The sequence below is a fragment of the Protobothrops mucrosquamatus genome, unplaced genomic scaffold, assembly GCF_001527695.2.
Source record: "Protobothrops mucrosquamatus isolate PMUCROS unplaced genomic scaffold, P.Mucros_1.0 scaffold_174, whole genome shotgun sequence".
Classification (NCBI taxonomy): Eukaryota; Metazoa; Chordata; class Lepidosauria; order Squamata; family Viperidae; genus Protobothrops; species Protobothrops mucrosquamatus.
In genome coordinates this window covers 28,664-40,678 of record NW_015386250.1, presented here as the reverse complement: position 1 = coordinate 40,678, position 12,015 = coordinate 28,664, and the positions used below count along the sequence as shown (strand labels likewise).

The 12,015-nt window shown below is 37.3% G+C and overlaps 1 protein-coding gene across 1 annotated transcript in view; it reads left to right on the top strand.

Moving 5' to 3' along the window:
• NDUFAF5 (NADH:ubiquinone oxidoreductase complex assembly factor 5) overlaps positions 1-9,306 on the top strand; it is a 14,632-nt gene extending 5,326 nt beyond the window's left edge. The window contains exons 4-11 of the mRNA XM_015822386.1: positions 455-502; positions 604-707; positions 1,519-1,558; positions 3,757-3,954; positions 6,241-6,301; positions 7,731-7,814; positions 8,986-9,068; positions 9,211-9,306. Coding sequence (XP_015677872.1) covers positions 455-502; positions 604-707; positions 1,519-1,558; positions 3,757-3,954; positions 6,241-6,301; positions 7,731-7,814; positions 8,986-9,068; positions 9,211-9,306 — 714 coding nt within the window. The remainder of the gene's footprint in view (positions 1-454; positions 503-603; positions 708-1,518; positions 1,559-3,756; positions 3,955-6,240; positions 6,302-7,730; positions 7,815-8,985; positions 9,069-9,210) is intronic.
• The last annotated feature ends 2,709 nt before the right edge of the window (positions 9,307-12,015 follow it).

Genomic DNA, 12,015 nt, shown 5'->3' with positions numbered 1-12,015 from the left:
GACTTAGACTACGTGGGGTTTTCAAGAGAAGGCAGAATACATTTTAATTGTATTTTCTTCTTTATGTCTGATCAGAAGCATTTCCCAGCTAATTAAAATGGCTTTCCTCAAATAAAGAAATAGAGGTCTGTAGTTTTGAGCCTGGTTTGAATCCCAAAATACCTGATTTTCCAAAAATGTTTGTGATTAGTTTTAGACCGGTAGCAGTAATTCCATAGATCAATTATTTAAAATAAAATGTTTCAAAAGTATTATTTTAACAATATAATGAATGCAAATAAATAGTTTAATGGTGCATATATACAGTATTATTGTTTAGCCAAAACAAGGCCTGATCACATGCAACATAAATGCTACTCTTAATTTTCCTCTGGCTAATTAAACAAACTTATCTAAGTTTCCTAAATAAAATCAATAAAATAACTATGTTATTTACCACTTATTTTTCTTTTAGGATGTTGTTGGAAGGCTTTTTCAATCAGATGTGGCTGAAATTGCTCTGGTAAGATTTGCATGATATTTGTCAGATATAAAGTCATGCTACTGAAAAGTTGAATTGTCTTAACTGGAGTCCTCAATTATTTCTCTTCTAATCTGATTTAGAAAAACACACTAGATTCAGAAGTACCAAGAGTCAATATCATAGCGGATGAAGAATTTCTCCCTTTCAAAGAAAACACATTTAATCTTGTTGTCAGCAGTCTGAGGTACTTAACAATTGAATTAAAGCAGACAGAAACATTTATAATGAGAACAGTGATTTTTGTAATTGGGACCCTTGGGTTCCTGAGGTTGCAATTTTGTGTGTTAGTATAACATCTGTCAAGTGCCAGGAAAATCAAAAGATTTGGGCAGTTCAAATGAGTACAAAGATTCATTGCAAGCTTAAGCTCTCTACAAGAATCTGAACTACTAATGGTCAAAGCAATTTGGCGGTAGATAAGAGTAAATGGAATTCAAAGTAGGCTAGACTGAGATCTCTTGTGGGCGCCAAGGGACTCATGACTGAGGGTGCATTTAACCCCTCCCTTGGGCTCAGTCTGGTCATCATCTACAATATCTGGCCTGCTATAAGAACAAGCGTGGTAATTTATAATTGAGAGGCCAGAAGATTAATATAAAGAAAATGGGCTTTATTATGTGTACCCCTGCAGCCTTCCCAGAACACTGTTTTAGAAAATGTGGTGTGTTATCTGCAGTAAAAAAAATGAGGAACGTTTACCAGTCCTTGAATACTACCCTCTATATTACTAAGTAGTTAAGTTAAAGGGATGGTACCTGTTTTGAATTTGCACAATACACTGAAATGGAAATTTTGGGTGAAATGCATAGCAGAAAGGATGCCACGTGCATTTATGTTACTTAAGATTTTGGCACGTTGCGTAAATGCATCTCTGGTGTGCTGCATATATTTTTCTTGTGCCAATATGCCAGTCTGCCCTTGCCATCTAAAATTTACAGTGGTGAGAGAGTTTTGTGCCTTTTATTAACTTGCTTTCTATTGTAATTACTTTTTAGTTTGCATTGGGTCAATGATCTTCCCAAAGCATTGCATGAAGTAAGTACACCTGTTCCCTCCCTGTAAAGTATTGATATAGTGGTGACAATAACACTTCATCTTAACCATTGTTTTAGCATGCAGGTGGCAGCTCCCGACTGACCTTGCTTGGGCTCAGAAGCTAAGCTGGTTCAGGCCCAGTTCTGTGATGAGAGAGGGACAAGAAGACTGGGGACTAGACTGAGAGGTTGAAATGACATCCCAGAAGGTGGCAGTAATAAGCTACATCCTTGCAGTTGCCAAGGAAACTACATCAGTGTATTCCTAAAGCAGCAACAGATTTGTCAGAGCAAGCAAGCTAAACTCAGCAAGAATTGTGCATGGCTGATAGCTATGATATATTGAGTGTGAGTTGGCAAAGCAAAGAAAAAAGAAAAGGGGTGGAGTAAAGTAGCCTCCTTCAGGTTATTTCCAACAGAAACCATATTGTTGGAAGAGATACTGACCTGTAATATTATGTCTTGCATTCTATAAAGGCAGTCCTTGACTTGTGACTATAATTGGGACCAGAATTTCAGTCACCAAGCAAAGTAGTCGTTAAGCAAGCCATCATGTGATCAGATCTGATTTTACAAACATTTTCTTTACCATAATTGTTAAGCAAATCGCCATAGTTGTTAAGCGAATCACATGGTTGATAAGTGAATCAACTAGTCAATAAGCCAAATCCAGCTTCCCCAATTGACTTTGCTTGGTGTTGGATCCCGCTGGAAAGGTTGCAAATTGTGATTCCATGACCACAAGACTCTACAACCATCATAAATGCAAGCCGGTTGTCAAGCATCCAAATTGCAATCATATAACAGCTGTAGGATGACAGTGGTAACTTCAAGGACAGGTTGTAAGTCATTTTTTCCAAGATAGTCATCATTTTGAACAGTCAAACAAATAGTCATAAGTCAAGGACTACCTGCAAATTTAGTCTGTAGTTTACTCACCCGCTCGCAGTTAATAAAGTGGGTAAAGTTCAGTCCAGCTCAGGGCAGGATTCAGTAATCCATAGCCCATATGCAACCATAGTTACTCTATACAACCCAGATGGTCCACATTCTTTTCTTTGCTAGATGGGAAAATAAAGATTGCTGTTCTGATAGCTACTAGCAGCAGCAACAGCAGCAGAAGTGCAGTTTTCTTACCCCTTTCTTACTCTCCCATCCTATCTCAAGATTTGTGCTTTTTCCCTGTGGATTACAATATTGGAGCTTTAGTGGCTCAGTGGTTAGAATGCAGCATTGCAAGATGACTCTGCCCACTGCCAGGAGCTTGATCCTGACCAGCTCAGGGTTGACTCAGCCTTCTATCCTTCCGAGGTCAGTAAAATGAGAAGCCAGATCGTTGAGGGCAATATGCTGACTCTGTAAACTGCTCAGAGAATGCTGTAAAGCAGGAGTCCCTAAACCCCGGTCCATCGACCAGCACCGGTCCACGGCATGCCAGAAACCGGGCCACGCAAACAAGTGAAGCCCCATCCATGGGATGCAGGCAGTATGCAAAGTCAAGCCCCCTCCTGTCCGTGGAAAAACCTCTCCATGGAACCAGTCCCTGGTGTCCAAAAGGTTGGAGGCTGCTGTTGTAAAGCTCTGTGGAGCAGTATCTAAGTCTAAGTGCTATTGCTATTGGAAAATCTTGGCTAAAGTAAGATCACTGAATACATGAGAAAGTCTTTTCTCCCAGGGGTCCCATCCATATATTTATTCTTCCTCATTTGAAAGGGAGCCTGCTGTCTATTTTGGGGAATGCCTCTTTTTTGCATGCATATACATATGTGTGTATATTATTAGTGTATATCCCTGACCTGTAGCTATATCTACATATAATTTTCAGAGTCAAAAAGATTGCTCACTTCTGCATTAGAATATTGATCCAAATGTTTGGGGGCAAATCATTGCTGAATTTATTCCATGTTATACATTTCCTAACAATTGAGGTGTGTTACTTGGAAGTCCTACACCAAACTGGATGGCCCCTTCCAATTATATTAATTTCTGCAAATGCACTGGTTAAATATTTCTTGTATTACATGTCCAATGAGATTTTGTGGAATTTAAGAATGAAGTAGGTCTAAGTATTTGCATAGTGACTTTCATTGGCATGATGCATTACAATGAGATTGGTGGAGTTTACTTTGAAGTAAGACTTTAGCATCAAAATGTAGGTAAGGATATATTAGATAATGCCTGGTTTAATTATGATTTTAGGTACACCGAGTCCTTAAACCCGATGGAGTATTTATTGGTTCTATGTTTGGGGGAGATACACTCTTTGAACTTCGCTGCTCTTTGCAACTAGCAGAACTAGAAAGAGAAGGTGGATTTTCTCCACATGTGTCTCCTTTTACAGCAGTGAGTGACCTAGGACATCTGCTGGGAAGAGCTGGCTTCAACACACTGACAGTGGTAATTATCCATTACAAGGAAGAAACATTCCAGAAAAGCTACAACAGATGTTAATCATTATTGCTATCTTGTTTTGACTGAAAGAAATCTTTTAAGTTGTAATAAAGTACAGCTTAGGCCATGAGGTAAAGTAGTCATGGGAACCAGACTATGAACTGGAACCAATATACTTAACTTTTGCAGCTGATCTATAGAGACTTGGCCAAACCTGAACCTGCCCTCTCTGATAGGCGTCTCTATGGATCTAGATCTGAGGGAGAAGAGTTTTACTTGCTGAAGTCTCCTGGATTTTGGCAGAAGGACTTCAAAGTCTCAGATTGTCCAAGTTTCCTTATCCTGTTCATTTAATGTCCTCTTCTACAATCTTTCAGGGACATTCCAGTAGGATACTAGGATCAATGGTACCAAAAGAGATCAAGGAGGGTTGTGCTTCCCCAATTCCAGACATCACCAGACATGATAAATACAATTTCTAAAGATCTAAATAATCTGTTTCCTCTAAGGCTGTGCAGTGTAAAGGCACCTTTTTCTTCACAACATTTCCTAGAAAAGAAAGGTTGGGGATGGCTCTAAAGTCCAAAATCAGTTGGCTTGAATAAACGTTTATTAAGGCGATGGCACACTACTCTTTAAGAGGCGAGGGAAACAATCCTTCACTCAAGGAAGGGCTGATTACTGCTTCAATCCAGCTTCCCGCCATCTCACAGGAAACCTTAGCCAGCTATCAAGAACAGAGACCCACCTAAGAAGTGGTGGAACTGGCATTGCAGATGTTCTATCTGCTTCCTTGGAACTTAGAAGCTCATAATGATTCCAGACCACAAGAGGACATCCCTCAAATCAGTGTGTTAGTACAGGTGAAGCCTAGCTCCTCTTAAATCTAAGCAGTTTTAACGCTAAGTCTTCACAGCAACCCTTCAGATGCCAGTCTTGTCAAACATTCTTGAGAAAGGAGCAAGTTGCATTATGAGGGCTGCTGGATGACAGTTAGGATGGCAAAATATTTTGGTTTTGCTACTAAACATGAGCTTGTATCAGTGTCCAGTCAGACCTGAAGTGGGCCTTCCAGCTGTGTTCAGGTATCTTCTCAACCACTTCATGTCTCTCATCTCAGTAAACCAAGAAACTGCAGTGGATCTCCAGGCAGAGAGAGGTTGCCCCAGTGCAATCTAGTCCAGCCCCCTACATGCTCCATTATTCCAATGGGTGACCATAATCAAACTGCATACCAGACTCTTGGGAGATTCCCCAAATGCCCTCTGACCCATCTTTTCCCACTGTGGAGAAAGTGGGGCCACACTGTAAAATTCCATGGCACTCAGAGAATAATCTGACTGGTAAGGATGAGTGAGCCACCCTGTCCATTGTGTGGATTTGTTTTTAATTGTTTCCATCTGTGTTTTTTTTTTGTCATCCTTGCTGTCTTTACTCTGTACAGCTATTTTGTTTGTTTTTAAAACAAACAAAATGTTTTCATTGCAGTTGCCTAGAATTGTTGGGAATTGGGCAGCATATAAATTGAAATGATAATAAGAAAATATCCCCTATGAGAATTGGTGAAATTAAATCTCCTCCTCCCCCCTCCCATTTTCCAATTGGTTTGTGTCTGCCCACATCAGAAACTAGATCTAGTGTGTGACCTTTCATGTACATCAGGCTCTTAATAAGTTGGTCAGGCCTGTAGTTGTTTTTGTGGTTATGAACCCCTGGGCTGCTTCAGCTCCCTGGCAGAAGGAAGTTGGGTTGAAGTCCCCCAACTTTACTATCCCGGGGACTGAAAGAAAGCAGGGGAGGAGATGATTTTCAGTAACATATTTTAATAAGCCATAGCTTATCAAATGAACTATTTTGTCCAGGTTTACACAAAACACCAAATCCCAGTCTTTGATTTACAGTAGCCAATCAAACCATGATAAGGCTTAGTGTGGTATACAAGCCCAGTGTCTTTCTCCTAGCGATTGCCTCAAGTTTCTGTTTAACAAGCTTGCTGGACTACTATTCTTTTAATAACCTGGAGTAAAACCATCATTTGTTGGTGTTTGCTGTAGTTTTTTTTCTTATTGAAACAGATTATTCTTCTGTCAATGTGCAATGTTAGCATTTTATTGATAGATGCTTCTCCAGTTCAATAAAAAAAGTATTCTACGATATGCAGCGGTATGTAGGATGGAGAGAACATCATTAGCAATGTTCAGTTTGACCTCATTTATTTATTTCTGAGGTCCCATTTTTAGAATTAATGTGTTTTTTTCTGGTGATTATCAAAAATCTATTTACTATTTCCAGGATTCAGATGAAATCCAAGTTAACTATCCAGGAATGTTTGAAATTATGGCTGATCTACAAGGCAAGTTCCAGGTTTTTTTTTAAAAAAAATACTGAGCTATGAAGTAATTTGACTTCATTTGGAGAAACAAATTAGAGTTTATGGCTTTATTATTGAACTGTGAAGTATATTGATGAGAATAAATACACTCTTTCAGGAGAAATTAATGAAAAATATAGAAATATAGAAATAACATACATTTCAGGACTGCATAAAATAATTTACCCTTGCAGTCTGCTTTTTCATACCCTGTTAAGATTGATAGTATACAGTTCTGCATATTGTGTTTAACTTATTTATATTCAAACATTAAATCTTCTGTATGCTATGCTCACATTTTTAAAATGAGTGGTAAACCTATAGGCAGAATTTTGAAATTATAACAAAGAGGTTAATAGCAAAGTGCTCAAATTGGGAGAGGGGTATTATTTTTGGACATTCTTCAAGTTTGGGGAGTGAGAATTAGAGCAATTTATCTCTTAGAACCCATAGCTCCCATTCTCCATGCTCACCACCTTGTGGCACCATCTGGAGGGGGATGGCAAAGGAGAAAGGGGCAGGGGATCAAATGACAAAAGCATAATTGGGGCACAAGCCCTACTTCTTTTCTACAGGCATCACAGCATTGCATGTGTGCCCCCAAAAGCTGTACCCTGCTGTACCACACCATGCACTTTCCTTCCTCCAGAAACAGAGTTGAAAAAAAGCTGGTGTGTGTGTGTGTGTGTGTATACATACATACATACATACATACATACATACATACATACATACATACATACATACATACATATAATACAACATAGCTATCACTATACATCAAGTGAAGTAGCTTTTCATTTCTGCTTAGACTTGATTCACCAGTGTAATTTTGAATTAGACTGAATTCTAACATCTTTTCTTTCCTTAAATAGTTGAAGGAAATGCTTTGCGAGCTGGGTTGTAGTTGTTTTGATTAATCTGTACATTAAAGAGAAACATAGGTTGCAGTTTTAAGCACAATTAGCTGGAAATAAACTCCACTGAATTTAATGGAGTTTACCTCCCCGGTGACAGATAAACCACTGTTCTGTTGTAGAAGGAAGGTATATGTATATTTTGGAAGCTTTCTGCTGCAGGTGTACTGAAGACATTTTCACAGAAAATTGATTACTGGTAAACCATACCGGTATTAAGTCTACTTTTTATTTGTATAGGTCTTAGTTTTCACAGGGTTCACTAATCTTAATGTATATAAGTTTATAAGGAGATTTTTGGGCTACAGACTACTTACTGGGGCTGCATGTTAACCTCATTGTTGATGGATAAATTTGTCTTTGAGTAAGCAGAAATAAGATATTTGGTGTTATTTTAAAACATTTGTGCTCATCTAATCCTATTCACATTGCTGAAATATATTCAACTGATGGTGTGTGCTGTATCTTCTTTTAAAGCCTAAAACTGTTTTTAGGTATGGGAGAAAGTAATTGCTGTTGGAACAGGAAATCTATGATACACAGAGCAACTATGTTGGCAGCTGCAGCAGTGTATAAAGGTATGAACTTTTCATTAAATAACTCATCTTTATCACTTGAAGTTAGATTTCTGTCACTCTATATTTTCAAGCTTGTTCAGTCCACGCTATTTTCTGTCCCACCACCTTTTCTGTGATGCTTAAAAGTTCATGAAAAAGTTTGCTTTCAGTAATTGGGCAGCAATACGTGTAGTCCCTGAATTATGCTCACAGTTGGGGGATCATAATTTTGATCATGTGGTTTTTAAGCAAGTCATTACATGACTGGATATGATTTTACGGTCATTCTGATGTGGTTGTTATGGTCATTAAGCAAATCCAACTTCCCCAATTGATTTTGTTTGTCAGAAGTTGGCTGAGAAGATTGCAAATTGTGAACATGTAACCGCAAGCTGCTGCAATTGTTGTAAATGCAAGCCAGTTGTCATGTGCCCAAATTACAATCAATCATATGACCATGGGGTGGTGTAACAATCATAGCTTTGAGGAAAGGTTGTAATTCACTTTTTCTGAGGCTGTTGTAATTTCAAACCACCATTAAAAAAATAGTCACAAGTCAAGGACTACATGTAACTCAACATTTCACATTCTTCTACCATGTACAAATATGTAGCTTTGGATAATTTTCCTCAGTGAATAAATGAGCAAATATAATGTTTTTGACTCGTTTGTTTAATTGGGTTTTATTTATCAGTTTTAGGACTTGTGGGGCGAACAAATCAGGTTTTAGGTCACATTGAGGCAGAAGTATTGAAAACTCGAAAAGGTTCACAAATGTTTAATGTACCATTCCAGCACAGATATGTAATCCATGGGCCCTAAAATGGAAAGCTATAGTCAGTAAAGTTGCCATTCTTCATTGATTCTTCTCATGGACCGCCATTGTAAGGAGTTGTTATCACTACCCTACTACAGTGTTCACTACTACAGTGTTCAGCTCAAACGAGACAGAAAAGGGAGAGGAATTTATGTTAAGAGGGCTGGTGTGGTTCCAATGAGCCCCTGCATTCCCCCATGCTCTCTCTTGATGGTTCCTAATAGTTGATAAATTTGCTGGCACGGGAGTTGGACCAATACATTTGAAGCTGCCTTGAATTAGATACAGATCACTTATTTTATAATAGATTAGGTAGGTTTCTGCTGTATTTCTTGTTGCTGTGGTGAAATAAGTGCAAAATGTTTCCTTTTACAGAATTGTATGGAAATAATGATGGGACAATACCAGCGACATTTCAGATTTATTACATGATAGGATGGAAATTCCACGAATCACAGGTAATATTTACCTTCCCTGTAATATGTAGGGTGGCTAAATGAGAGTATGTATTAGAGTTTTTAGTTGATTTTTTTTAAATAAAACCATATTATCTTACTTAGTTCTTAATATTTAAAATTACAATGTCTTTCTCCTTTTCAGGCACAACCAGCCCAGAGAGGTTCTGCAACAGTGTCATTTGGAGATATGAGAAAAATAAATGAAGTTATTTCAGGCAAAAAAAAAACTTTGACATGAAATATAGTAATATAAATTGTACATAGCTTGTTGGAATATTTAGCAGTTACCATTTAACTCTGACAAACAAATGACATCATTTCCCCCAAAACTACTTCGGTGCCTAGAAAAAAAAGGGGGACTATCTATATTCCTGTTTATTATGTCAGTGACTGTATTTTTATATGTAAATTGTAATAGTAAAATTGCCAATTTGATCTGGGTACATCCAGAGAAATGATAAGTGTGTTTTTCTGTACGCATATATTACCTGCCGATATGAAAATATGAGAGGTCCAGCTATTCAGTCAAAAAATGAATGATAAAGAAGAAATTTGGATAGTTGTTCCTATGATTCCTGGGTACTACATGGAAGGTCTAATTCTGGCTGCTGCAATTCTTGCATCTTCTCTGAAATAATGTGCCCTCTGTTATCTAATGGGTTGTTTGATGAAAGGAAAGCTATGCAATTCCACTATGCCAGGCTACAAGCTTATAGGACTTAGATTCTTGGCCAGGATTCCAAGGCCCACCAATGAAGAGATGAGATGAAATGTAATGGTATACAGTATGCATATTCTAAGTATAAAGGAATAGTGGGCTTCTACTTGTATGGTTATCCCATAGGTAACTATTACAAGCCACAATGACATTATGTGCATTATGATTTCATTAGAGAAATGTATCTATTGCACAAAATTATATCTGTTAACTTGGGCCACTTGTGAAATAACTGTATGATGCACACATACGCATTTACCCACCTTGTCTCCCTGGTAACATTCATATGCCAGCCAAAATAATAAAGACCCAGATGTTTTCTTGGTTAAACCCATTTCTATATTTTCTTTCATTTTTTTCTTCAATTATCTAGAATAATAGATTTTTTTTATGCTGTATTAGACAGTTATGTCAGGCAACCATGCTGACTTGGAGCAAAATTATCCAAAGATCTACCGCTATCTCTTATTCTAGCTTTTGCACTTGTTAAAACTGTTGGGGGGGGGGGGGTTTCCAGTAAAAAAAATGTAAACTATAAAAATCTATAATATAATATAGACTTCAATGACTTTGCAGAGCTGCTACATTTAATTCCTCCTATATATGTGCATGTGTGCCTGTTGTGTACAAAATAAATGTGCTTGCACAGTTAATTGAACCATAGTTTACTGGAATTAACTCAACATGTGATCCACAAATACTCTAGTCACATTTTAGTCTATTATGTTGTGAGAATCCAGCGCAAGTCGGGAAGCATAATTTGGAAGAGCGAATTAATTGATCTATATACTATCAAAGTTCTTGTGTCTGTAACCTTTAACTGGGAAAACTGCTCTGTAGGGCAACAATTTTTGAATAAAGGTACCTCAAACAGTTTATCTTACAGAATGTGTCCAAAATCTGAAACATGACAGCCATGGAATTGAAATTTGGCAAATTTTATAAAACACTTTATGTTTTATAACATATAAATCTTTATAAAACATTTGTGTGACATACTACAGTATAATGCAATACAGAATATTTTAAAACATACCCTGTGGTCAACTCCTTATGTTTATGTTACATGGTTCAACATGGGCTATTTTCAAGTGTAGATACAGTTTTAATTATCTCCCTAAATTTTCCAGTGAAAGTAGTACATTAGAAGTTCTGCCATTGTTACAGGCATTGAGGAATCTGGGAAGAAAATATCAGTGACCCAGTGACAATGACCCAGTGGGTTACGTGTGGTCTAATATGCCTTAAAAAGGAGGTCCATTTCACTTTTAAGGTACATGGCAAAGTTGTGATTGACCAGGCTTATTCATGCTTCCTGATCTATAATCCATCTTCTTTGTCTCCTTGTTCCAAGCTCAGTAGCATAACTGGCATTCTGCATCATTAAGTTAAATACAATTGTTAGGCTTTATAAAATACACTAAGCCATACAGCATAACTAGAAATTACCAGGGCTGGATTCACACAATGTACTAAATTTCAAATAAGCAACACTAATTTTGAGTACAGATGTGCAAAACGTTTTGAATTTGAAAAGAAGTGATCCATCTGTATTCTTGGCTTGCTAGTCTTGATAGATCAGATCCATCACCAGAACCCTTCTAATAAGTTTAGAACAGGGAATTTGAAGCTTGAATTGTTTAGATTGTTTATACACCTATATTAGTTGAGCATTATTGTGTGAATATGGAAGCCCTAAACAGGTAGTTAACGATACTCAGGACAAGTATATGCAGTTGCATGTAACCATCTTGATGTGTGATCAGTTCATTCAGAGTTCAAAAATACTACAATTTATGTATTTTGAACAGCTGAAGAACTGCTATACTGTCCTTTCCAGCAATCTCTTAAGTATTTAGCTCTACCATACATCAGTTTCCCCATATCATTATGTGCTTATATCTTCTCCACACTGGAAGAAAAATTCATTTAGAATAAGCGTCTAAACATGTAAATGGTTGAAGCAAAATCCATTTGAGCATTTAGATGTCCTAATATTTGATCTTTTTACATTTTCAAAACTATACTTCAGTACTCCTATTGCCCCATCCTATTATGGTTACATTCTCTTGTCCTTAATTTCAGTCTCTTGACCTGGTGTTCATCAAAGAGCTAAGGATTATGAACTAATTGAACTGATAATTATCTATGGAAGACTCTTGACTTATATTAGCAAAAAGAAATTAAATGCAAGAATTATCCTTAGAAGGACATAGTTGCTTAGATTGA